General features: G+C 30.2%; 2 protein-coding genes across 2 annotated transcripts; both read left to right on the top strand.

Moving 5' to 3' along the window:
• Nucleotides 1-3421: 3421 nt before the first annotated feature.
• LOC130812667 (bidirectional sugar transporter NEC1-like) lies at nucleotides 3422-6279 on the top strand. The gene is made up of 5 exons (XM_057678220.1): nucleotides 3422-3691; nucleotides 3806-4019; nucleotides 4694-4885; nucleotides 5038-5157; nucleotides 5569-6279. The coding sequence occupies exons 1-5, from the start codon at nucleotides 3600-3602 to the stop codon at nucleotides 5908-5910; spliced, it is 960 nt and encodes a 319-aa protein (XP_057534203.1). The 5' UTR covers nucleotides 3422-3599; the 3' UTR covers nucleotides 5911-6279.
• A 15381-nt stretch (nucleotides 6280-21660) lies between these two features.
• On the top strand, nucleotides 21661-25499 carry LOC130812665 (caltractin-like). Its single transcript, XM_057678218.1, has 6 exons — nucleotides 21661-22198; nucleotides 23862-23966; nucleotides 24193-24294; nucleotides 24382-24442; nucleotides 24832-24956; nucleotides 25233-25499. The coding sequence occupies exons 1-6, from the start codon at nucleotides 21782-21784 to the stop codon at nucleotides 25299-25301; spliced, it is 879 nt and encodes a 292-aa protein (XP_057534201.1). The 5' UTR covers nucleotides 21661-21781; the 3' UTR covers nucleotides 25302-25499.
• The last annotated feature ends 327 nt before the right edge of the window (nucleotides 25500-25826 follow it).

The raw sequence follows: 25826 nt of genomic DNA, 5'->3' as shown, positions 1-25826 counted from the left end.
TCATAAAAAATTTTATTTAAAAATAAAAATTACGATGAAATTAACAAATTCTTTACTTACATGGAATATTCTAAATATAACCTTAACAAAATAAAATACAATTAGATATTCATTCATCAACAAATGATGCAAGCATAATGAGTATTAAAAACTTTAATTTCCTGTCCTTGCATGACTTAGCATTGAACTTACATATAAATCAATTGAACTTACAATATAAACTTGGTAAATGAATAATTAATTAATAATTTAAAATTTTATATTTAAAATAATATAATTTTAAATTTATACTTTATAGCTAGACAGAGAAGTATATATCAACAAAAAACAAATAATAAAGAAAATACTCCCAATTAGAGGTGTTTAAAACAGATATGTTGATTCAAAATTTACCCAACCTAGTAAATGAATTTGATTTTACCCAACTTTAAAAATGATTTACAATCATGTAAAATAACAATATGCACATCAAATTCGATTTCAAATCGAACCGAAATATCTGATTGAAAATCAAATTGATGATCTAAATGAAAATCTCAACTCCAAACATAGATAAAGGTTGGAATAAGTTTTGTATTTAAATATCTAAAATATACAATTAATTAATTTTTAGACATAAAAATTTAGGAACAAATTGAATGATGTGATAGATCTTTATACGAGTGTTGTTGATTGTTGCCCTTTATATAGACCACTAAAAATGGTGCAATCGAGAATCAAATAGTATTACAAGTATATCATTCAATCATTTGTAAAATAGTCAAATACGATTCAGACCAGTATTACAAGTATATCATTCAATCATTTCTTAAAAATCTTTTTACTATTTTGTCTTTTTCATATATACTGCTATATATTTTAACTCGTATTTAATATTACTAACACATTTTAAATAGTCTTATTATTTTTTAATTTTTACACAATATAATTAACTGTTAATTTTAATGCAAGAAATACTTTTATAAAAGGAAAAAAATTACAGAGAAATTATTTGAACAACGTCCCAGGTTATTACGATAGGCAAAAGATTTATAATTTTTCATTTTGCAGTATGTAATGAACTAAAATAAAATAATTTATTAAATCATGTATATTTCTTATTTGTGTAAATTATATATAACGTTTTATTTCTTAGTTTTATCTTTAATAAAAATTAAATTGTGTATATCTGACCTTCTCAAATCCTACGACCATAGATAAAATTAATGCGGCTTAAAAGGCATTTGTTATTGTGGTTCGTTAAATTAAACATTGATGAATTGGGAAATTCAAATGAGTATGAGTCCTTTACTTGATTGGTAGGTGTGATGGTCCAAGCTCTATTCACAAACTGTGGAATAAATTCTTATCGAGAAAGAAAGTGGAGGTAAACCCCAATATAAATATAATTAAAAATATAAATGAAGGGCCTAAAATTAAAGCTATGCTAGCTATCACCAAAAATTAAAGAAGCATGAGACTTGGAGTATAACTTTGGTATAAATAACCTTCAAATTAACTTTCCAAGCCTAGCATTAAATTCATTTTTGCTCAAAAAATATTTATATTAATTATACTAATTAGCATACAATAGTAAATTGATTTAATATTACAGTCAGTCTTCTAAGAGACCGTCTCTTAGACTCATCTAATTAAAGCTTAATTAAATTAATAAATCATAATACTCTGACCAAATTAAAAATGATTTCTCAAAAAGACCGTTTCTCACAAGAATTTGTGTTAATATTAAATTTCAATTAATTTAAATTTCACAATTCTTAATTAAAAGAATCTAATATTATTTGGGAATGAACCTAAAAAATTATTTTAACCACCAACTTTTTTCGTATAAATATATATATTTTTTGAATATATTAAACATATATTAGACTTTGACACATAATTTAGTACAGTTTATCAACTTTGTTTCATTTTAAATACTTCATATCAGTTAATGTTTATACATATCTTTCTTGGCGCTATATATGTAGGAATATAATAATATAAACAAGGTTATTAGGATCATGATTCTACCCAGGATCGTTGAGGGGTACGATTGAAATCGATAAAATCGGATTGTAGGATCGTGTGATCTTACAAATATGCCTTAATGTGCTTTGGATTACTAATTATCAATTATATTTGTTTCTTTTATAAATTTTAAGGGGTAAGTAAAAACTTATTTGACTTCATTTATTAAGTTTTGAAAAATAAATACTTTTAAATCTTTTTTAAACTGTAAATTAAGAAAACTAAAATTTTATAGTGGTATTGATATAATTCATTTATATTTATATTTATACATAAGTGAATGAATTATATGAAAATAATACAATTGAAACTACCTTTGTAGGAATGGATCATAGGATCGTGTTATGATCCTACCACATAAATTATTGAGCTAAGTAGAATCGCATGATTATACCACATTAAGATCCTACTTATGATCCAAATTGGTCTCTTATTTTTGAACTGTAGGATGGTAGAATCGTGGATCAAAATCGGAATTCTAATAACTATGAATATAAACGTTAATATTAAAATATAGTTAATTTTAGTATGCTTGAATACATAATCTTCATGAATCAAATTTCACACGAAAGACTTTTTTATAAAATGTCCAAATATTCAGGAAAATAATTTTTTTATTTGTAGTTGTAAAATACTAAACTAAATAGTACGTATACAAATATGTTCCAAAATACATTTTTAACCGTGAGCTTCCGATATTCTATATTAAAGTGTAAGACGACCATCTCTTGTATTCTACTCAAATTTTATTCTTTAAAAATCTACAAAATTTAAATCTCGTCAACAGCCATTATATTTTATACTATCTCCTATTCAGTCTAATTGTCCCATTTTTTTAAGGCACTATAAACTTATCACTCTTAATTTATATTTTATTCTTAATCTATAAGTTAAAACATAGTCATGTGGGATTTTGTTTGATTCGTCTCAATAAAATGATTATTAGTATCAACTTTTTATAATTTTTAATTAAGAATAATTTGAGATATTAAGGGTTAAAATGTTATCTCAGCAAGTGTGAAAATTCAAATGAAACAGTTAGGCTGAAATCTCTTTAAAAGAGACAAATGAAAGATACATGTTTTAAAAGAAGTTAATCTAAGACTAGGTAGTAGAGCAAGGCAAGTTAATAAAGCAAAGTTAAGAGACAATAATTACCAATTAGTAAATGCAAGCACTACTACTTCTAATTTACAGCTTACAAGAAGCCTACACAGGTAATGCAAAACAGCTCAACACTTTGCTAATCTCATATACTTTTTAATTAAGCAATTAATTTTTAAAACTAACTTAAAAATTTTATTTTATTTTATTTTTTTTTTTGAAAAAAAGAGCCCTTATAGACTCCCATTACATGCTTTTATGCTTTTTCATTATTCCCTATAAATACCATCCTCACTCACCTCATTTCATCCCACAGTTGCCAATATAACATCTCTTAATTATTCTCACTTATTCTCTTAATTAATTGAAGCTTGTTAAGCTTCCTCTCCTTAATCCTTATTAGATTAATTTCTTTGAAATTAATTAAGGATTAAGGTTGAGATAATTTAATTATATAGCTAATTAAAATTAAAAAAATAATAAAAATGGCACTGTCTCCTCAACATCTTCATCAATTAACCTTCATTTTTGGCATTCTTGGAAATTTTGTGTCTTGTGGTGTTTTCTTAGCTCCATTGTAAGAACTATTTTTTTTTTCTTTTAATTAAGTTTAATCAAATCATATTTATTGATTTATTTATATTAAAAAAATGATATGTTTTGTGGGTTTTTTTTATTAATATTAATATAGGCCAACATTTTGGAGTATATACAAGAAGAAATCAACTCAAGGGTTTCAAAGTATACCTTATTCAGTTGCACTCTTTAGTGCTATGCTGTTATTGTATTATGCTCTAATCAAAGAAAGCAATGGAATGATGATCATCACCATAAACACCTTTGGTTTTGTCATTGAAAGCTTCTATCTTATTGTTTTTCTCATTTATGCTACCAAAAATGTCAGGGTAATTAATTACATTTTCTTTCATTTGTTTACATCAAGCATAATGCAAGTAAACCTATGATAATCAGTTAACCAACCAAAAACTTAAGCCGATATAGTTGAAATGATATATAATATGTTATATTCTTTATCCCGCCTCCTAAAAGTGTCGATATAAAAACTAGGAATCATGAGATTCAAACTTGTAACATTTGGTTCTATTGACTTACACACAATAGTATCTTGAGTTGTATCAATGATATAAATTTTTTTCCATGTTTATATATATACATTTTTTTTTATTTTGAATTTGCACCTTAAAACTTAAATATGTTAGAACTTTTTAGTTTTATGGTGCAAATTCAAAGAGACATAGAGTAATGACATATATATACTTGCACCTAAGTACTTATGATTTAGCAATGTTTATCATTTTATGGTATTTTACATGTTGTAGCTATTATATGAGAAAAAAAAGTCATGTGAGATCTTATTTTATTTTTATCGTTGCATATTTTCATGATATTAAATTTTTTAATAATTTTTAGATGTATATAATTCTAGATAAAAATAATTCGACAAACATTAATTTTTCGTAAAAGTTGTCTGGGCGCAACTAAAAAAATCAATGGAAGTAATATTATAGTAAAAAAATTAAATGGGTTGATTAATATCTAACAAAATAATTGCATGCAGGTATATACAGCGAGGTTGATTGGACTGTTTAATGTAGTGTTCTTTGGAGTGATAGTTGCAATAACAATGTTGTTTGTTCGAGGAAATGATGAACATACAATCTTATCACGCGGTGGATTACGTGAAAATGTTGTTGGATGGATTTGTGGTATCTTTTCCGTATGTGTCTTTGCTGCTCCTCTTAGCGTCATGGTATGAATTTTTATTTTCTTTCTAACTATTTCAAATATATTTACATACAACAAATTATACTCGTATTAGTATTTTTATTTTTTAAAATTTAAATGAATGATTTAATTTACTTTATTTTAACTATTTTATTCTTTTATAATTATAACGTACAGAGGATGGTAATAAGGACCAAGAGTGTAGAGTTCATGCCATTTGGGTTATCATTCGCCCTTACATTCTGCGCAGTTTTTTGGTTTTTCTTTGGCTTTCTCATCAAAGACTACTACATTGCCGTAAGTAAACCTTAATGATATATATTCTCTCTCCTTCTGCATACTCTCATTTAAATTTTGTTAACTATTTATTTATTAATCTGAATTTATATTTTATTCTTAACTTAATCAATAAAATAAAACATAGTTAATTGAAATTTTATTAGATTCATTTAAATAAAAAAATTATTAATATTAATTTTTTATTTTGAATAATTATATATATATATTAAGAGTTAAAATTTTATTTTGTTAAATATAAAAAGGTTTAATGAGACTAGTTCATAAGATGAATAGGATGGAGTAATATAATAAAGTCTTACTCATTAATTTGAGCTCTGATACCATATATATGATGAATTTAAATTTATATAGTTATAAACTTGCAAGTATAGTAGAATATTTGGTGATGGATTATTTATATTGTTGCAGTTACCAAATGTGCTTGGATTTTTATTTGGAATAGCTCAAATGATACTTTACACAATATATAAGGCTTCATCAAAGAAGCAAAAGAAAATTTTGGATTTAATGATAACAGAAGGAGATATAATGCAACTTCATCAAGAATTATCAGTTGATATAAAGCTTGGAAAGGTAGAGAAAAAGGAGCAAGAATCTATGGATAAAGAGCCACAAAATAAGGTAACTGCTGCGGAAAGCATTCAAGTAATTGTCCAAGAAATGATAAAAATGGACGAAGTACACAACAACAAAGAAATTGATGGAAATCTAACGCTTGGTAATCCTCCACGTGGAGATTGCAATGTTTGAAGGAAATAAGTAAGGAAGTTGCATGAAGTTTCTTCTTGTTCATTCTCACCATTGTGCTTTGGTGGTGAATTATCAAAAAAAAAAAGTTATGTGGGTCCATTATTCTTAAAAATCAAGGGGGTTAAGAAAAAAAATTCTTTTTAAAAAAAATTCTTTTTGTTTTAAGTCGGATTATTAGTTGAGTTATTAATTGTAATAAATTGTAACGAGTAATCTGATTAGAACAAAAGAGTATATTATTTGTTTTAGGAGGTGATTGAGGTGAAGAGGAAGCTAGGAAGTTTTATGTATATTTTTTTCTATGTTCTTAGATTAATTAATTATTGTACTTTTCTTATTTAATTCCATGTGTTTCTCTATTTAGAGTAATATTTTTAGTATGGCTAGAGAAGGAAAGATATTCAAGATTTAGTAATAAATATTTTATCTTCATCTCATTTCATGTACCACTTTTCTAACAAATTAAGTTAGTTGTATCCAATGATAATTGCCCCAAAAATATCCTCATATATATATATATATATATATATATATATATATATATATATATATATATATAATATAAATTTATAAATTTAAAAAAACACAAGAAAATGTAAGTTATCTTTAATATATTCTTTTAAAATCTAATTTAAATTTTTATCTTTTAAATTGAAAAAAAAATCTAAAGTGATTAACAAATACAAAAAAAATAGAGAATTCATTAATTTATTACTCTGTATCTTTGAATTTGTATCCTTTTAGCTTTTTTTTCACAATTTTTTGTTTAATTGTTCTGAAAAGTGTTCATTTTCCATCATAATATAATTGTGTTGTATGATTGTTCTGAAAAGTTTCCTTTATGTGATGTAATAAGCAAAGTGCAACCCATACTTGATGACGTAAATAATAAAAAATTATGATTTGGGTTATTTGGAAGGTTGTTAGCAAGAACATAGTTTTTAGAGTAATTAAAAGCCTATTTTTGGTGCTTTTGTCATAATATCTTCCCTATAATAAGCATTTTTGTAATGGATTTATCAATTGTATACATGGAACGTTATTTCTTTTTATGTAAATGTAAGCAAATTTCTTTATATCAATAATTCTTTTTGCTTATTTTTTGGACTTTAAATCTCCAAAAATTAACTTAAAACAAATATAATTTTAATACTTGTTACTCCCTCCGTTCCTTTTTGATCTTCCACATTACTATAACGGGTAGTTTCAAAAGTTCTTTCACTTTAGAATACTTTCTATTTTTAGAAAGTTTTTATCTCACTTTTACCCCTTAAAATCCCCCTTTTCTTTTAATGTACCCATTTTTTTTTATTTATAATTATTTTCTCTCTCATACTTCCAATACAATCATTACTTCACACTACTATTTAATTAAAATAATACCCACTACAACCTCATACTTCCAATACAATCATTACTTCCCACTATTATATAATTAAAATAATACCCACTACCACCAAAGATTCTCTTTTTCTTAATCTTTGTGAAATACCCAAATAGGAAGAACAAATAGGAACAGAGGGAGTATATATTTTTACTGCTCACCTTTTCTAATTATATAGTCCTTCAAAATAATGATATAATAGGAGTAATATTTTTTTGAGGGCAACGAAAATTAAACTAAGAATTTATCTAAAAAAAAGAAATACTTCCTTCAATTAAGTGATACAAATTAGATTTTCACTAATAAACTACGCACTTTTTTTTTTTAAACCTTATAATAATTTTTTGGCATGTTTATTGATTTCACTAATCACTAGCTTAGTCAATGATGCGAAGGGGCTAGAGTAGCTAGGTCCAAATTTAAACTAGCACCACTAAAAAAATCAAATTTGGAGACAAAAAAGTCTATATCGCCAACTTTGGCGAAAAAAATGGTGACAAAAATAATGGCAATAGAGTTTTTTATTGCCATTTTTATCACTACACGTTTGACGATAACAACTTATTGTCGTTATTTTCTTTTTATTTTGTAGAGCACACAACATCTTTACGAAATGGCTCTATTGAAAAATATATTATATATAATTAAATAGTTCGATTAATACATATTATAAAAATATGCTTTTATTTTAAAATCGTATTACTAAGAGGCGGTTTCTCGTAAGAGAAAAGGTAAGATGAAGAGGAAGGCCCTTGAATTTGCACTGCGCGCTATGCTGGCGATAATTCACGGTTCAGGTTGTGGCCTTTAACATGATTAATTAAGTTCTTTACGTCCAAAAAAGGTTCTTTAATGGTATACACTTTGATCTTAAAGTACAACAAAACATAGATAATTTGGCTTTCTTGGGTAATCACAAACACATACATACTTTCAAGTCAAAATGGTAGACCATATACCTTGCGTCAACCATACATTTTTAAATCAACTACTTTTAAATTTATGATAAATACAATACTTTTTCTATTTCTTTTATTTGTCCATTTTAAAATTTTTTCATTTTATAAGAAAGAAATTTAAATTAGGTTTTTGATGTTTATATTGAATATAAAATATATTCATATGATGAGATCTTGTTATATTTGTCTGAATGCAAAGTTTTTTAATATATTATAATTTTTTATGATACAATATTAGAGTATAGAGATATTAATACTTAAAATTTACTTTGAAATACATGCAAAAAGTAAAGTGAGCAAACAAAAAGAAATAAAGGAAATATCTTTTATATAGAGGGCAAACAAAAAAGAATAAAGGGAATATATTTTATATACTTGATGCAACTCACGGTCTTAATTAAATTTAATAATCAAAATAGTATGTAAGTAATTTATTCAAACTTGAAAGATCTTTTATTGTCTGTTTTTTTAGTTTACACCTCTAAAACATAAAAATTAGAGATGTTTAACGGGCTGAGTCGGGTCAAAAATTAAATGGGTCGGGTCAGGGCGAGTCATGTCAAATGTTAAACGGGATGGGTTAAAGCTCGTTTAAATCCGACTCACTTTAACCCGATTTTTAAAAGTTCATAAAATAGTTTTTTATTATACTTTATGACCCATTGGATCGACCCACTTATGTATATAATATCTTTTAAAAATATTAAAAAAAGGTGGTAAATCATTTTCGCAATTAATTCTTATAATTATCCTGCCCGACCCTTTACACCAAGGCCCGTTATTGACCCGACCTGCTAATGACCCGCTAAATGATTTAATTACAATTTCGTTCAACTTAGTGCAATTGTGCCTTTTTTCATTTAATTTGTAAATTTTATGATTCTGAGTTATTTAATTAATTAGGAGCTAAATTCCTAAGTAATTTGTCTTAATTCTAACCACATTATACAATCCAATATATCTTTGCTTGTCACTACAAAGTATAACCCTACCTCCAAATTAAAAAAAAAAAAAAAGTGTATCCAACTTATAATAACATAATTTTTACAGAAACGAAATTGAATTCGAAATTGGGTCATTGGGTGTAGGTAGTCATGAAAGCCACGCCATAAAATGTGTTTGATGAATTGATTCAGTTATTATTTGTTAAAAAATGAGGTAATTATACACAAAGCAGGAACCGAAAGAAAAAATGAAGAGATGGGTTGGAAGTTATGCTAAATACACCTTGCAATTTGCAAATTACAATGAATAACAAGTTCTCTCTATTTATGGAAAGTGGAAACAACAGCCATTACTTGATTTGGCGTCACCTTCTTCTTGCGTAGAAACCATACCTTAGTTTGGACTTTCACATGTCTACAAGTCTTTTTTTTTTATTTTTCCGAATTTTTTTATATTATAATATAAAATTTACAAATTTTCATTTAAGATGATTTTATCGTGAGAGAGAACTAAATTGGTTAAGGACTTGAACTAAATTAATCAAAGCATGTACTTTTGTAACTTGAATATATTCATTTGTAGTCATTTAATGTTTAACACGTCATGTTGTTAAATTTAATATTTTAAATATTAAAATACTCACCTTTAATTATTTGAAAGAGTCAATTTAAAATTATCTCATTATGAGACGATTTCATATCAATGTGAAAATGGATTTCTTTAATTTTATTCAATTTGAAAACAATGCTAGTGCTAGCCTTTTTGTTTCATACAAAAAATTTTCCTTTGTGCTTTATGAGTGAAAATTAGTAGAAAAAAATAACTAGTAGAATAAAACAAAAATAATAAACGATAGATTTGAGTGGTTAAAATAGAGAAAATATAATTTGTGCATCAAATTAAAATAAAAAAAAAACCATTGCCAAAAAAAAATAGTGACCAAACATAACCGAGAGAGAGGGAAAAAGCAAGTGAGCAAGTAGAAGCATGGCGATTGGTGAGTAAAAGACTAAAAGCCTACCATTCATATTTCAAACAATCAAAGTTTACTTTTTGTTTACAAACTTTGTGGAATCTAGTCAATATTCAAGTTTTTATTTTTTTCTTCAGTCACTTTCATTACCAAACTACATACTTGATAAATATTTTAAGCATCTATATCAAATTTATTTGCATTTTATTTAAATATTAAACAACTAAAAGTTATTATTTTAAAGTTAAAATAATTTACGTACTTTTCAAATTTAAAAATAATTTTTTTTCCTTATAATATGTTACTATCAGTAGCAATTATAAAAAGATTTAGTTAGACTAATACAATTATCATAGTCATTATATTGGTGTGATTATGCATAATGATTGGAGCATATATTTTGATTGAATTAGTAATGAAGTTGAGTTAAAAATACAATTAATTGCGAGTTTGTATGTACTTGACAAACATTCCAAGCATCACCAAACCTAGCCACAGCTAGCTAATAGCACTAGAAGGTGTGCATTGTGCTGCAAAAGCAATTTGGAGAGTAATTAATTAGCAAATAGGATAAGTAATTAAACATCATTTTATAACAAAGCATAAAACAGGGTGGGAGCACATTACTCCTCTGTTCCAACCACATAGCTGCATTTGCTTTTATCACGAAAATTAATGAATAAGATATATTATGTTAAAATAGTGCGATATTTAAAAATAAGAGAGATTATAAAAAATAAAAGCGGTGAGGTGATATTTAAATTTATAAATAAGGTAAATTTATAAATATAAACTAAAATAGAAAATGCAGCAAATTAAATGGAATAAAAGAGTATTTGTGTAACAACTTTTGATATAGATCGATCTTTGAGGATCTCAAAACCACGTGAGACCAAAGGAAGCAAAGGAAAGTGCATTCTCAGATACTCCCATGCTTTGGGTGTTTGGTTTCAATGGTTCAAATTAAGCCCTTGAAAAAGTCTTTTACTTTCAATGGATGGTTCTTATCTTAACCCTTTCTAACTCCAAAACCCTATTTTAAGTCGTGTCTCCAACTTTCATATGAAGCCAAGTGTCCTCATATCTACTATTAGACTTTCATATTTAATTTGCCTTTTTTCTTTATTTTAATCCGTTTTAATAAATTTGTCTTTTTTTTTATTGTATATAACTTTACAACTTTCTCATATATAAATTCCCCGCTATTTTAATCTAATAATTTATTAATTTCTTAGTCTCCATATCAAATGTATCAATTATATTGATATGTACTAGATACTCGTATTATAATCATTATTATAATCATTACTAAAATACCAAGACCAAGAGTCTCGGGAGTGGAGACTACACGTACGTCCCTCTATATCATTGTTTATTAGAGGCCAAATTATTTTCGCAAATCTACGTCACTCTAATTGAGCCGGCCCATTATATATTTTGTTACATATTATAATTAGGTATTAAAAATGATGTAAGTAGACATTTAAGATATTGAAAATAGGCATTAAGGATACGGAAAGTAAGCATTAAGGATAATATAAATAGGCATTAAGAATACGATAAGTAGACATTAGTCTTTAATGAGCTGAACTTAAAATACGTCTCTCAAAGAAACGGTATCTCAAGAGACGAACTGAATCATTTTAGTGCTGCCAACCAATGCTAAGATTCTATCTTCTACAACCCACGCCACTTAATTGCCTTTGTTTACATACCAAATATTTTTATATTTCATTGAATTTATTACATAAAGTAAATCAAAGTAAAAAATTTTTAAAAATTTATATAGCAAATTAAAGAGAATAACTAAAAGTTATTCAAATAATTCAAGCCGCCTGCCTCTTCTCTCTCTAAAAAAACCCTAATCTATATAATTGGTTTGAGGCTATCATTAACTTTTTGGTTGATGGTAAGCCCTTAATATCTACGTTCTAAGCTTTTTGAATATGATTAGAATAAATATTTGTCCTCTCCCTACAGGAGAATTGTTATACCTATTTATTGGGATGATTCTATCCATATATTGGGTTTTAATCTCTCATGAATTTTGGTCTCTAGTTGATTTGTTAGTAGAGATTGATGCGATAATGCAGCAGACACTAAAATTGCAATTATCTATCATCAACTACATCAAATTCAATTCTATCTCAAGGTTACAACATATTGAAAGAGCCCTCGTAGAAGACTGTATTAATCAGCGATGTGAAAGAAGATATTCAGAATTGTAAGATCTCATACACAACGATCGTAGTTTTGTTAATTTTTATCTCTAATGTAGATGTCGTATGACTCTTTATTAATGAATCAAGTATTTTCAAAAAAGAAAAAAATACTCAAATAACTCTTAATTTTTATCTAAAAAAATTTCTTATATTATATTATGTAATCACCAACTCGACCAAAAAAATATAACATATATTTATGAATATCGAAGTCAAAAGTATATTATATTATTATATACCATTCGAAAGATTTTTATTCAAAGACCTTAAAGTGCCCCCAATTTCCCAATCACTTCATTAATTCCATCATCATAGAGTGTAATCAACGAAGCCCTTTTGGGATTCTTTAAATCAATGAGAGGACTAAGGTAAAGAGATTCTATATCTCCCTTACAGGTATTAGGTAAAATAAACTTATTCAGTAATTTTAATTTATTTTGATTCAATTAGAAGATTGGATAGTCAAATTATTTTAATGTATATTTTAGCTACGTCCATCTTCATCTTCCTATGATGATATGAAGAAATGACAAAGAAAAAATTTAAACTATTTTTACAATGATATATCGCAATTACATTTATTTTACCATCTAAACTCCTAAGGATAATAAGACAAATATTCAACATATCAGCAAATATTTACTTTCAATATCAAGACGTCCTTCATAATAAATAGATATAAAAATTAATAAAATAAGAGTATATAATATCCAAAACTTCATCATCATCATCATCCTATCCAGTGTATTCCGCTCATAAAAAAACTATAGACAGGATCTAGGAAGGAAAGGATGGTGGCAATTCATACCCATAAAGGAGAGCGCGACCAAAGGAGTTTCCCAACTCGAAAAAGATAAATTAAATAAAATGATACATTCAAACTAAATTAAAAATCAAAGCATACGGCACTCTTTTACAAAACTAATTTTCTTTCTCTTAGCCTTTTACTATAATAAAAAAACATATGATAGGATGAAAAAGGATCTTGAAGACTGATTATTCTTTACTGGAGTGGAATCAACGGCTAGATATTCTTCTAAAACGTGTTAAATAATTAGGGAAAGACATGTACCTAATTAACCTAAAAACCTATTAAAAAAAAATTCCAATTGTAATGACTAATAAGTAGATTAGTTATTAACAAATTCAAAATCACTGGTGATTCTTGAGTGTATACACCAAGTCTCATCTCGAAAAATAAAAAAGTATTAATAAATATATGTGTGATCTCAAGTTAGTATGAAAACATTTAGAAAGGTGCCCAATTGTGATTAACAATATCGTACTCATAATGCGGATTATTCATGGCTGGCGGGTAGAACAAAGATGTTCCACAATGAGCACATAAAATTTATAAACACTGATGATCATTTAGTGTACAATTCAAGTCCCAAATCGGAAAAAAAAAAGTATAAACAAATATATATGTGATTCAACTCCAAATTAATATGAGAATTTGTCAAAAAAAAAATCAATGAGATTAAATACAATATCATATTCATACATATCGTTCATGGCTGACGGGTAGAGCAATGATGTTCTACAATGAGCACATAAAAGTGACATAAAGTAAAGTAATTAATTAGGCAAAATGTAGTGTGATTAACAGTAAACCATTTTCTCTGATGAAGTTCAGTACAAGATTTAATGCTAATACTGTCCAAGTAACATGCCTTGCAGTTTGGAGAATACCCTATTGTGCCAAGTGATCAACCAAAAGCATTCAAGATTCTTCATCAGAATCCAACCAATAAGGAAGATTCTATTTTTGGTGACCTTATTTATTTGTTTTTTATGCCCTAATACCATGGTCACCTGAGCATGGTTTTCATTTTATTTCAGGTGGTGTCATGTGATGCACAAATGTAATGTTTTTTTTAGCAACATCTTCGTTACAAAGTTTATGCTGATGGTTAAAATCTTATAAGAGTCCTTTAGACTAAAATTATAATGCAACACATATTATTAGGCCGACAATTCATCACATGATCTCCCCATGGGTCCACTCGTGTGGACGCACCCACATGTAAAGTATTCTCAACACTTGATAAGTTTCACTCTTTTCTCACATGTGAAATATTTCCAACACACACCTCTTATTATTTAGCGTGAAATTAAATATTTCAATTTAAATGAGGGGTGAGTGATATTCGAATCAGTAACATTTTGTCTCGTTGACTTTGATACCATGTCAAGAAGTCAACTCAATCAAACGTGTAAAACCTCTATCCCTCGGACCGCCGGTGACTACTCATGGAGACTGTACACTGACCCCATAAACCAACACAAGTCTTTCCAGCGCACTTTGGCCTTACTCGTGCGCCGGGAAAACTTCACAGGAAGTCACCCATCTTAAAATTGCTCCCCACCAAGCACGCTCAACTGTAGAGTTCTTAGCAAATGGGCTCCTATGAAAAGAAGATGCACCTTGTTGACATGAGTAGTCTATTAATCATTTTTCAAGCTAAATTTACAATATCACAAGACGTTAGTTTAAGCTAATGGTTAAAAAACTGCCCCTAAAGATGGACCCTAAATTCCTAATAAACGGGGCGTTACCCCACAACTACCTTGAGTTGAACAAACTCGATCATGTTTCTATGTTTACCTTCGGATGCTTATGCCCGATTTCGTTTTTTTCGTTTATTATGACATTTTTTATATCAATTTGGGTTATGTCACTATATAACTAATAATAAGTTTATCGAAGCAACGATATACTCTAATGCCGTTTCACCAATTTTTTTAAAATTAAGATAAAGTAATAATAAGATAAGTGCCATGAGATGACAAGGATTAAGACACAAATGATTTAAGATTTTAAGTTCTGAATTCGTTGTGATTAGACCAGTTAATCAGGTAAGATCAGATCAGGTTAAAAAACTTAACAGGTCAGGATGGTCGGAATAAATTTTGAAATGGATCAAAGACATGTCAATGCATATACGTTTAGGCTTGACCCGTCTCGATTCAATGACCTTTTAGTCCAATTTTGTAACCTGTTAGGTCGACCCGCCCATATATATAGTAATGACATAGAACAAAACCTGTGCATATTTTTATGGAAATTAAGTCTAATAATGACCTGACCCGACCCGACCTTTTTACATCATAGCCCAACAATTACGACTCTTAATGACCCATTAAAAGTGACCAAACTAATGATCCATTGGATCAATCTGGCCATTGAGCACCTATAGTCGGATCTAGTTTGATGGTAATAACTAGTAACGATGTCCTATCTTACGTTTTTATGGTAGCAAGTAGGATGTAGTAATTGGCTTTAAAATAGTGCATTAGCAATTGTGTCTAATACCATTTTTGATACATCATTTTTCATTAACTTTTTCATCTAACCCCTTACATATTAGTATTAGTGTGTTACGGGCATACCACCAATGTGCTTACCCATATATGCCAAATTATTTTGCACTAATTTTTAAATTTCATAATCTAATATATATATATATATATATATATATATATATATATATATATATATATATATATATATATATATATATATATATATATATATTCTATGTGTTAAATACTTATATTATATTTAACGAATTAAATTTTAAAAATTGATTAAACAATTAAGTGTTCGTTTAAATCAACAAATATTTAATTAGAGAAATATACTAATTATATAAATTTGCCTCATGGTGAAACGATCTAATTGAAGATGAGCAGTAAATTATTTATATTATTTGCTTAAAACTTAATAAATCTGTGTATTATTTGGGTGAAATTGTAACACCTCTGAATTTCCGACCCCTTAACGAAACCAAAACCGTAAAGGACGAGAGGAAATTCGGGTGTTACATAAAAGAAAAGAAAAAGAATTTGGATAAATGTTAAATATTAACTTTAAAAAGGTGAGTGGAAATTTCGGCAGCATTTCTTCTAAAAATCGAACATGTGGTAAAGCAATTAGCACAATAAAAACATTAAACATAATCTAAGGCATCATTGCCTTTAAAATCTCACACCACGGCGGAATGATTCGTCGCCGGCTTCTCAAATCAACATGCCAAACATGGATCGTGGTTCCAGTGTCGACGCTTGCGTTTTAAAAAGACTTAACTCCTTCAAACCATACAGAGTTATAAACTACGCAGCGGAAATACAAATATACAAGGGAGGAGATAAGGCCTCATAACAGAACATATAAAACCAAAGTTTACAAAAGATAACAAGAGTTACAAAATCGAAAGATAACGGTATGACACAGGTTATGCTTCGCCCTTATCACTCTCCCCCAATGCAATGAAATGCAAAAGAAGCTCCAATACCTGCAACGCCTGTCTATGATCCTCCTGCTGCTCGACATTAGACTAAAGACCAATGTGTCATAGCAGGACAATCATAGAAGGTCATCAAAAATCAAACATAAACACAAACACGTACACGTCAGTAACTAACATCAAATATAATAAGGCCAACTACTAGATAACATTATGTTATACAACAACAGAAGATGATTTCATAAGACACAAGCACAGATAGTAACCGTTTATCGTCCACTTATACTTCTTGATCTCATTACGTTCATTCCAACCCGAACCATTTGTTCTTGGTAGAATGCAGGTCTTTACACTCCTCTTTTCAAAACATAAACTCTTGCAAAACACGCATAGTATCAACTCAACCAAGGCATTAACAGAATACCTAACACATGACCTTATAGAGCTTGTTTATCTTAAGGTAAGTGTGATCATAGTCTGTAACACCCTTGAGGTAACTTAACTTCGGTACACTCCTCACTAGCATAAACTATTCTATCAATGAGCAGATATTCTATCAATGAGTAAACGTTCTATCAATGTGTAAGCTTTCTATCAAAGAATGAACCTTCTATCATTAAATAACTTTCGATCAATGAATAAACTTTTTATCACTGAATAACTTTCTATTAGTGGATCTTTTCTCTACTTCCTGGCATAGTGACATGGCCAAGGGCGTTATCGGTCATCCGGCACCCATGGAAAAGTATGAGCTCATGCCCCTTCCAGCCGACCCTCTAGGGTCCTACCTTCGAGAAAAACTAGCACACTGGGCTACTAAACCAGTGAAGAGGCCACCATATTGGGGTTTACAAGGCCCGCATGGTAACACCTCGATCAAGGGGTGGTATCGGCCATCCGGCGCCCAATGACACAAGCATGCTCATACCCCCTTATGGTGATCCCGTCAGATCTCACCTAGGGGACTATTAAATCAACCTGACATAATCCAGTTGAGTCACGCACCTAATCATAATCTAATACTTTATCAGAAGGGAATAACTCCCACTTTCGACTATTAATGAGCGCCCCGGGATAGCAGCACGCCAAAACCCACTGAGCCACTCGAAAAATATGTAATTCACTTATAAAGGAGTCATTCTAACTCCAAGTAAGGCATAATCCAATTCTTAAATAAATAAGGGGGTGGTCCCCGCCTCCTACTAACACTCTCATTCTCTATAACTATTCTCAGAGCAAGGATTTCATAGTCGATAGCTTTTCGTATAAAGTGTATTTACTAGTACCTCATAGTTTACAATGCATATTATCACAATAAACAATGATCTGTTGAAGAAAAATTGTATATAAGGGTTAATTACTGCGTGTACGTACCTGTAAGCGTCACTACACGATCAAAATTACAAAATTCACCCAACTAAGGTTCTAATTTCCTCTTATGAACTAAAAACCTATACAAGTTAGGAATAAAACTAATAAATCCCCTTAACTACTTTGTCATACCAACTAAATACCAGAGTAACCACCATCACCTATTCACTACACGACCAAAGTTACAAAATTCACCCAACTAAGGTTCGATTACTCTAGCACGTACACAACTTATTCAATACAAGTCAAAATCATTAACTCAACACAAGATAAGTCTTTTCACTAATTTAAAAGTAAAAGCATATGTGAATCGTTCCTTTTCATCAACTAATTTTAAGTATATCAGTTCGCGTTATCCATAAATAACTAATCACAACTAAGCCTTACAATTTTAATATAACATTTATTCAACAATAAGGCAAATTTTAGAGTTATCGAATCGCGATATCATTTGTTACATTCTCCAAAGCTAGAAAGAATTATAATCAAAACACGACAAGTAACTTTAGCAACCATCGACGATAAGTTGACATTATGCTCTTGGCTTACTAACATTATGCATTATGACTTCCATAACAACTTAATAAGGGTACTTGTAATTCGCAACAATCAAACCACAACAATTAGCAACTATTATTCCCAATCAACAACCAAAATCACTTTCATAGTCAGCTACAATCATCACCATTACTAATTATCACAACAACAATCAATGGACTAAGTTTCAAAACAACTTTTAAGGTTATTTAATCAGTCATCACACCACCCAAAATATAGCATAAAACACACATCATTAGTGATTTCATTTCTAAATCCAAACCCTAGTCATTTCGTGTTCAAAGATAACATATTTAATTAGTACCCATACTAAGATTCAAAGAAACTAATACAAAACCAACACATCACCCATAATTTCAAATCACACTTCAAACCCTAAGTCGTAAACATGTTTAATTCATCAATCAAATTCTTACCCACAAAAAGATTCAATGAAATTAACACAACCAACATCAAACTCAATACACTTAATAAAACTCCAATTAAAAGTTAGAAAATAAATTAGAAAAAAGAGGAGATGGCTCACAATGTTAAAACTAGCAAAACTGGTGAAGAGTAAGTGAAGTTTGTGGTGGTGGTGAACCGAGGCTGTCGTGGTGGTTGAAAGGCCCAACGCAGCCTAGCTGCTGTCCAAGGGTTGCACAACGTAGCTAAATTGTTGTGCACTGGCTGCACAACGCAGTCTAGCTGCTGGTGGGGGAGGCGGCGCTGTTGCTACGTGGCTTGCTGCCGTCTGATGGTGGTGTTCGTGGGGAGGCTTGCGTGGCCTGTGGTGTGGCTGGGCTGCTGCTACCGTGAGGAGTGAGGGAGAAGGAGAGAAGAAGGGTGGGGAGGTGAGGCATGTGAATTGAGTGAGGGAGGTTTTAATACCCAATTAAAACCCTAACTCATCCTATTTATTTTATTTATACACTTACTTATTTATTTATTTGTTTACCTAGGTTCATCTTCTTACGAGGCCCAACTAAGAAACTCACCTTCATGTGCTCCCAAATTTTAATAAAATAATTATTTTGATTTGAAACTCTTTATTTAAAAATCGTAATTGTATTTAAGATAAATATATGTTAATATTTAAATTCGCATATGAAAGGAATTTATTAAAACTACTTCTAACTTAATTTAACATAATTATAAAATTCCCAAAAAATATTAAAATATTAATTAATAACGTTAGAAAATCTCAAGTGTTACAGAAATGCTAAAATAGTTTGTTGCATTGTTCATATTGATGAACTTTAGTGAGTTGAACCTTCATTTATTAGCGAACTTTAAAGTTTTTCTTTTCATGAAAGATAGTATGGTTTTGGATAAAACCATTTTTAAATTAATGCATGGTCTACCTCTGAATCGAGTCAATTCATTGTTAATCTACCTTTTGCTTTTAACTTTTTTAGATCAACATAAAATTAGTATAAATTAAGCTCAGTTAAGGTTTAAAGTCCTTGGAGGAAAAGATCCAAATAAATTTTTTCATTGACTAACCTCGTATCCCATCTAGCAACTAGGTGGATTAACGTGTTACCATTTTTTTAACTAAATTTTAGATTTCTAACCTTGACGATTTTAATAGATATTTTGTCTTTATTGAATTTGTAAATAACTTGTTTTTAATATTAAGATGATTCGATCATTGATCGGGCCGAGCCAACTCAATTTCGGTTCAGAACATAAATACTAATTGATCATTCTTTGTGAAATATTTGAAATAAACAATTCTTTTTAATAAAAAATAAAAAAATAAGCTTGGTCCTAAAATAATTCCCAAAAAAAATTATAGTAAACTTTTTTGACTTGCAAGTATGAGCGAATAAGTCTTGAGTCTTGATCTTATGTTGGAACACAAAGACTCTTATTTTAAAGAGAAAATTCTAAAAAACTACCTTTTCTATACATGATTTTGCAAAAAACTACCTTTTCTAATTTTTTTTGCAAAAAACTACCTTATGTAATGTTTTTGTTTGCAAAAGACTACCTCTTAACGGATAGGTTAGTTTGACCGTTCAAATAAACGGCTCACGTGTGACGCACGTGACCATGAATATGCAAATCTTCTTCATTCCTGCTTTTCAATTCAGAAGAACAGCAGGGGATAACCCCTAAGCAGCAAATCCAACCCCACAAACTGATGGGCAATTGTTCGATTGATAGTTGCTTAACCTCCTGTGATAGAATTCAGCAATTAGAGCCAGATATGCAAAATAGTGAGTTAGGGCTAAGACCTTATAATGATTCCGGGTTCTTGAAAGGAAATGATAATAATGAAAATCTAAAAGACCACGCTAACATGCTTTTCCCTACAACAACACAGCAAGACACAGACAAAATGATGTTCTGAGTGGAAGGAGCCTGCAATGATTTGTCTATGAGTGTTGGGATTGGAGGAGATACACGGGATGAGCTTGAGAAAAACACATTTCAGCACAATAATTTGAACTACAAACTCAGTTCATTTAGTGGAGATCTTGACTTGAATGCACAAGATGAAACTGATGCCCCTAAAAGCATCAGGCACTTGGACCTCAATGGCTTAAGCTGGACATAAGTTCTACCTTATCATCAAGAACGAGTGGTTCAGAATAACCAACCATTAATCACTTCAATGGGAGTATGGGGCTCTCGAGAACAAAGCCAGCAATCATTTAAATGGCTATCTGAAAAACAAAAGATCCCAAAAATTTTCATAGAAGCATTTCATCAAACACGTGGTGTGCGACTTAACATATTGCACAAAATCAACACAACAGAGCTATTCCCTTCATCATATAATCATTGCTCTTCATCATTCCGCAATGTTTTTAAAGTAACAGACATAAAAATGTAAAACTGGGAAGAAGAGCAGTACTGAATTGAAAAGCAGGAATGAAGATGTTCATATATTCATGGTCACGTGCGTCACACGTGAGAGTCAACCGTTTATTTGAACGGTCAAACTAACCTATCCGTTAAGAGGTAGTCTTTTGCAAACAAAAACATTACATAAGGTAGTTTTTTGCAAAAAAAATTAGAAAAGGTAGTTTTTTGCAAAATCATGTATAGAAAAGGTAGTTTTTTAGAATTTTCTCTATTTTAAAAATTATTTTAAGACCAAATTGATATTTTTAGATTTTTTCACAAAAAATTTGTTTAGAGATAAGTTGCATTTGACCTCTTTTGAAACTCCCCCAAAATTTACGAGGCAAAACCCTAGAACACCAAAACCACAGACAATGATAGATGAAGTGGTCAACAATGAATCTGAAACTAGCGATGATTCTTCGAGTTCAGATGACCCAAAATCCCCACAAAACGTGCCCAATGACTATGAAAAACAGAGGGAATTGAGGATTTCTCAAAATAGGGCTAAAATGGAAGCGATGGGTTTAAAGAAAATTGCGAATTCTTTGGTTGATTCGGGGATAAAGAGAAAATCCCAGCTTAAATCCAAATCCAAAAGGGTTTCTATGAATGGCGTAGAAGATGATCTATATAACCCTAATGATGAAGATGAAGATGATGATAGTGATTCTAGTTTGAATAGTTCGAGCGAAGAGCTTGAAGAGGACCAAAAGGGGAAGAAGAAGAACAAGAAGAAAAAGAATAAGAAGATTCTAAATGTGACAAATTCTGGGTATGCTTCAAAAAAGGTATTCATATTATTTTGTCTCTGTATTTGAAGCTTAATTTTGTATTTTTAGTGCTGATTTTTGTTTGATGTTACCCATTACTATTTTTTTACTTAGTTATGTGTGCATTTGAAAACTAATTTGGTTTTAGCCTGGTTGCTATCCATTTTATACTCCAATGGAGTAGTACAATGTAAAGAAAAAGAATTTGCACATGATTTTTATTGGTTTGAAAAAGGCATATGACAATGTGCCAAGGGAACTACTTTGGTGGGTATAATTATAGTTTAGAATTGTATGCCACGTACGTACAATATTGTAATCTGAGGTATGTATGAAGAATCATAAATCAATGTTACTACATGTGGAGGAGCGATGGAAATTTTCCAAATACAATTGACTTATACATAGGTTTTGCTTGGAGCCTTTTCATATTTGTAGCGCTTCCATATAAGATAATAGGAGCTATTTGCGCAGATGATTAAAACGGATGCAACTAAAGACGAGGTGAATGCTAAGTTAAATTTGTGGAGCGAGGTTTAGAATTGAGATTTAAGTTAAGTTGAATCAAGACAAAGTTGAAGCAAAATTAGTGCATGAATGATGATATCCTAGGTGATTGTAAAGTTAGATATGATAGAGCTCATTTTAAGTGTTCAACAAAAACAAAGAAAATGATCAAGATGTTAAGCACATCATGTGGCTCAAATGAGCTGCAAAATAGTATGCTACCGAGATGTGCCTCTAAGATCAAAGGAAAATTTCTAATGTGTTACTATTGTACCAACACTACTATATGAGTCAAAATATTGGGCTTTTTTTTTTAAAGAAAGCATTGCAGGAAGATGGGTTAGCTTAGATGAGAATGTTAAGGGGGATAAGTGAAAATATTATAAAGGTTAGAGTTTGAAATAAAGATAAAATATATGTTCTTTTAGTAGCAAATATTGAAGACAAAAATATTTTTTTTAAAAAAATATTGAAGAAAATGAAAGCAAATTGTTTATGCTGGCTTGATCACGTGAAAATGCACCTATTACAAAAGTGAAAGGTTAGAATTTGGAGGAGCTTAGAAGAGGAAGTGGTCAATCGAAAATGACTTGTATAACATGAATGAAAATTGGAGTGTATGACAACAAGTAGGAAAGAATGAAGGAGAATTTGTATTGATACACAATATTTCATCACCCCGATACCAAAGTGGCTCCCATATAGGAGCAGAATATATGTAGATGTTCAGTTGAATTGATTTTTTTAGTTGTATACGAAGTATTAGATTGGCCGAAGACAGTATCTGCTAGCGACAATATATGTAGATGTTCAGCAACTGCTGTAGTGCTGGTTCCTTCATAGCTGTGACTTTGTTGAGTATGTTGTGCTTTTGAACGGATAGATGATGATGATATTGTTAATGTTGATGTGAAATAAGAATTACTCCAAGTAGATACAAACTTTTGCTTTTTGTCGCCTTCTATCTTCCATACAAGCAACAACTGCAACAACTGTAACAAGTTTTCACTGTTCTGAAATTGTTCAGGAATATTGTTTTGCTTCTTGCATAGTTGCATGATCTGATTTTGTGCTTATGAAAGAACTATCTTAGTTCAAGAAAGAAATTATGTCAAAGAGATCACTGAAGGTTTTCTAACTGGTTCGGTGGTTCATTTACTTTTGGTATGCCCAGGTAAAGTCCAGAAAACCGAGGTCTAATACACAAAATTCTTTGAAGAAATCTGTTGACGTGAGTGACGCCACAGATCTTCTGGATGTAGATGAAGCTTTGAAAGAGGTATATCTTTATCTGCTATGAACTTGTGATTTCTGATAAGTTTGTTAAAACAGAAAACGCTCTATCACCTTTTCGGGTACAGTACCTGGAATTATTAACGAGGAAACTTTTGAGAGTAATTTTGGCTATAATCTATAATGGTAATACTGTAAAACAGGTGATATTCATAAATTGAAGGCTGTGATAGTATTTGCTGCTATTTATGAAGGTGTCTATGTACTTGTAGGCCATAGCTCTTTCTTTAAAAGATTTCAGAGAAACATCAGACCAGCAGATTGGCAAGACAAATGAGCACACAAGGGAAGCTAGTACCAGGAAGAGAAAATCTGTGAGCTTTTCTTGTGTTGAAACTCCATAATTTTCCTAATACCCTTGAATTTTATTTATGATGCAATCTTTCTCTACTTTGTTGCAGTTCAAGAGTAGTGTGCAAATGACTGAGGATGACCTGGTCATAAACTTCTGTCAGTTTGACGGTATTTCCTTAGTGCTCGCTATTAATTTCACTATCAAGTAGATTTCTCTGTCGAACTTAGGTACTGCCAGATAGACATTTCTAGCTATGCCCTGATAATGAAAAGCTTTTAACATGTCGCATGCATACCAATACACTTTTGTGCCGAATAACTGTGTACGGCTCTAGTTTGTACCCAATTTGGTGGGTACATTCTGAATCCGAGGCAATTTTAAGCCTCGGTTTGGTCAATATATTTGAGCCTATGCTTGATAAATGGAGTTGACTGTCTTTGTCCAGTTTGTCTAAACTGCGCTAATCTGACTGGAAATTGATATTGCAAATGTCCACAACAAGCAGGATGTGCTACTCATTAGCTAACAGTTCAATTGTGATGTGTTCGAATTGCAGAGATTGGCAAGGGAAGTATAACGTTAAGAGACTTGCAACGGATGGCTGCTTCTCATGATTTTACCTGGACCGACAAGGAGTTAGCTGATATGATTCAGTGTTTTGATAGCGATAAGGACGGAAAGGTTCATTCTCTTCTTTTGTTTCCTTTTTAATTTGGATGAGTGTCGAATCAGGATAAAACCCTACACAGCTTCTACAAGTTAGGGCCTTCCTTGGGATTAGGCGGGAAGAGCAAGAGATGAAGCCTTGGCATTTCCTCGTCTTTCCTCCCAATATACCGCTTTTGTAGACTAAACAAGAGTCATTTACATGGGTTTATGACCGAAAAAGTTTCTTTGTAGCATGTTGTGCTTACATTTTTTTACTATACCTCTCACACTCGTCCATTCTTGTTTCAGTTGACTCTGGATGATTTTCGAAACATTGTGCTGCGGTGCAACATATTACAAGTCCCACAAAATCCGTGATGGCTGCATGAGTCACTGAGTTTAGTAATTGTTTATTTTCAAAATACAGAAAACCTGTAGGTATAAAAATGTATTCCTATACTCGAGATTAGAAAATCTGTAATAACATACTCGCACTAACCCTTTGTATATCTTTTGGCTCAACAAAGAAATATTGTAAAATATAAAATCTGTTAATAATCCTTTGTGTTATTTCCACATTGTATGTGTTCTATTTATGTTCATGTGATTAGTATTTTCATCCTTTTAAAAAGTCTAATCCATCAAAAAGAGAAAAGACTCATTTCTTCAATGCTAACACGTTCTATAAACTGGTAAGCAAACGTGAAACCAGATGAATTGTATGTAAATTTTGAGTAGCAACCAGAGGATACAAGGTGAAGCACTGAATATAAGACATAACAATCCTTCCCATACTAGTTTCTACAAGCACAAGCACGGATCACAGATACCAGATTCATAATAAATAGCCGTTGTAAAATTGAAGATCACTGCTACTCTCTTTGGTCTTCCATATCTTAGGAC

The sequence above is a fragment of the Amaranthus tricolor genome, chromosome 5 (assembly GCF_026212465.1).
Source record: "Amaranthus tricolor cultivar Red isolate AtriRed21 chromosome 5, ASM2621246v1, whole genome shotgun sequence".
NCBI lineage: Eukaryota > Viridiplantae > Streptophyta > Magnoliopsida > Caryophyllales > Amaranthaceae > Amaranthus > Amaranthus tricolor.
This window is presented reverse-complemented; position numbering and strand designations above follow the sequence as displayed.

What these genes read in the sequence shown, in the direction of transcription:
- LOC130812667 (XM_057678220.1), top strand. Translation starts at nt 3,600, where the DNA reads ATGGCACTGTCTCCTCAACATCTTCATCAATTAACCTTCATTTTTGGC. An exon ending in GGTGTTTTCTTAGCTCCATT is followed by an intron (nt 3,692 to 3,805) that starts GTAAGAACTATT and finishes ATATTAATATAG; the next exon opens with GCCAACATTTTGGAGTATAT. An exon ending in ATGCTACCAAAAATGTCAGG is followed by an intron (nt 4,020 to 4,693) that starts GTAATTAATTAC and finishes AATTGCATGCAG; the next exon opens with GTATATACAGCGAGGTTGAT.
- LOC130812665 (XM_057678218.1), top strand. Translation starts at nt 21,782, where the DNA reads ATGATAGATGAAGTGGTCAACAATGAATCTGAAACTAGCGATGATTCT. An exon ending in CTGGGTATGCTTCAAAAAAG is followed by an intron (nt 22,199 to 23,861) that starts GTATTCATATTA and finishes TGGTATGCCCAG; the next exon opens with GTAAAGTCCAGAAAACCGAG. An exon ending in TAGATGAAGCTTTGAAAGAG is followed by an intron (nt 23,967 to 24,192) that starts GTATATCTTTAT and finishes ATGTACTTGTAG; the next exon opens with GCCATAGCTCTTTCTTTAAA.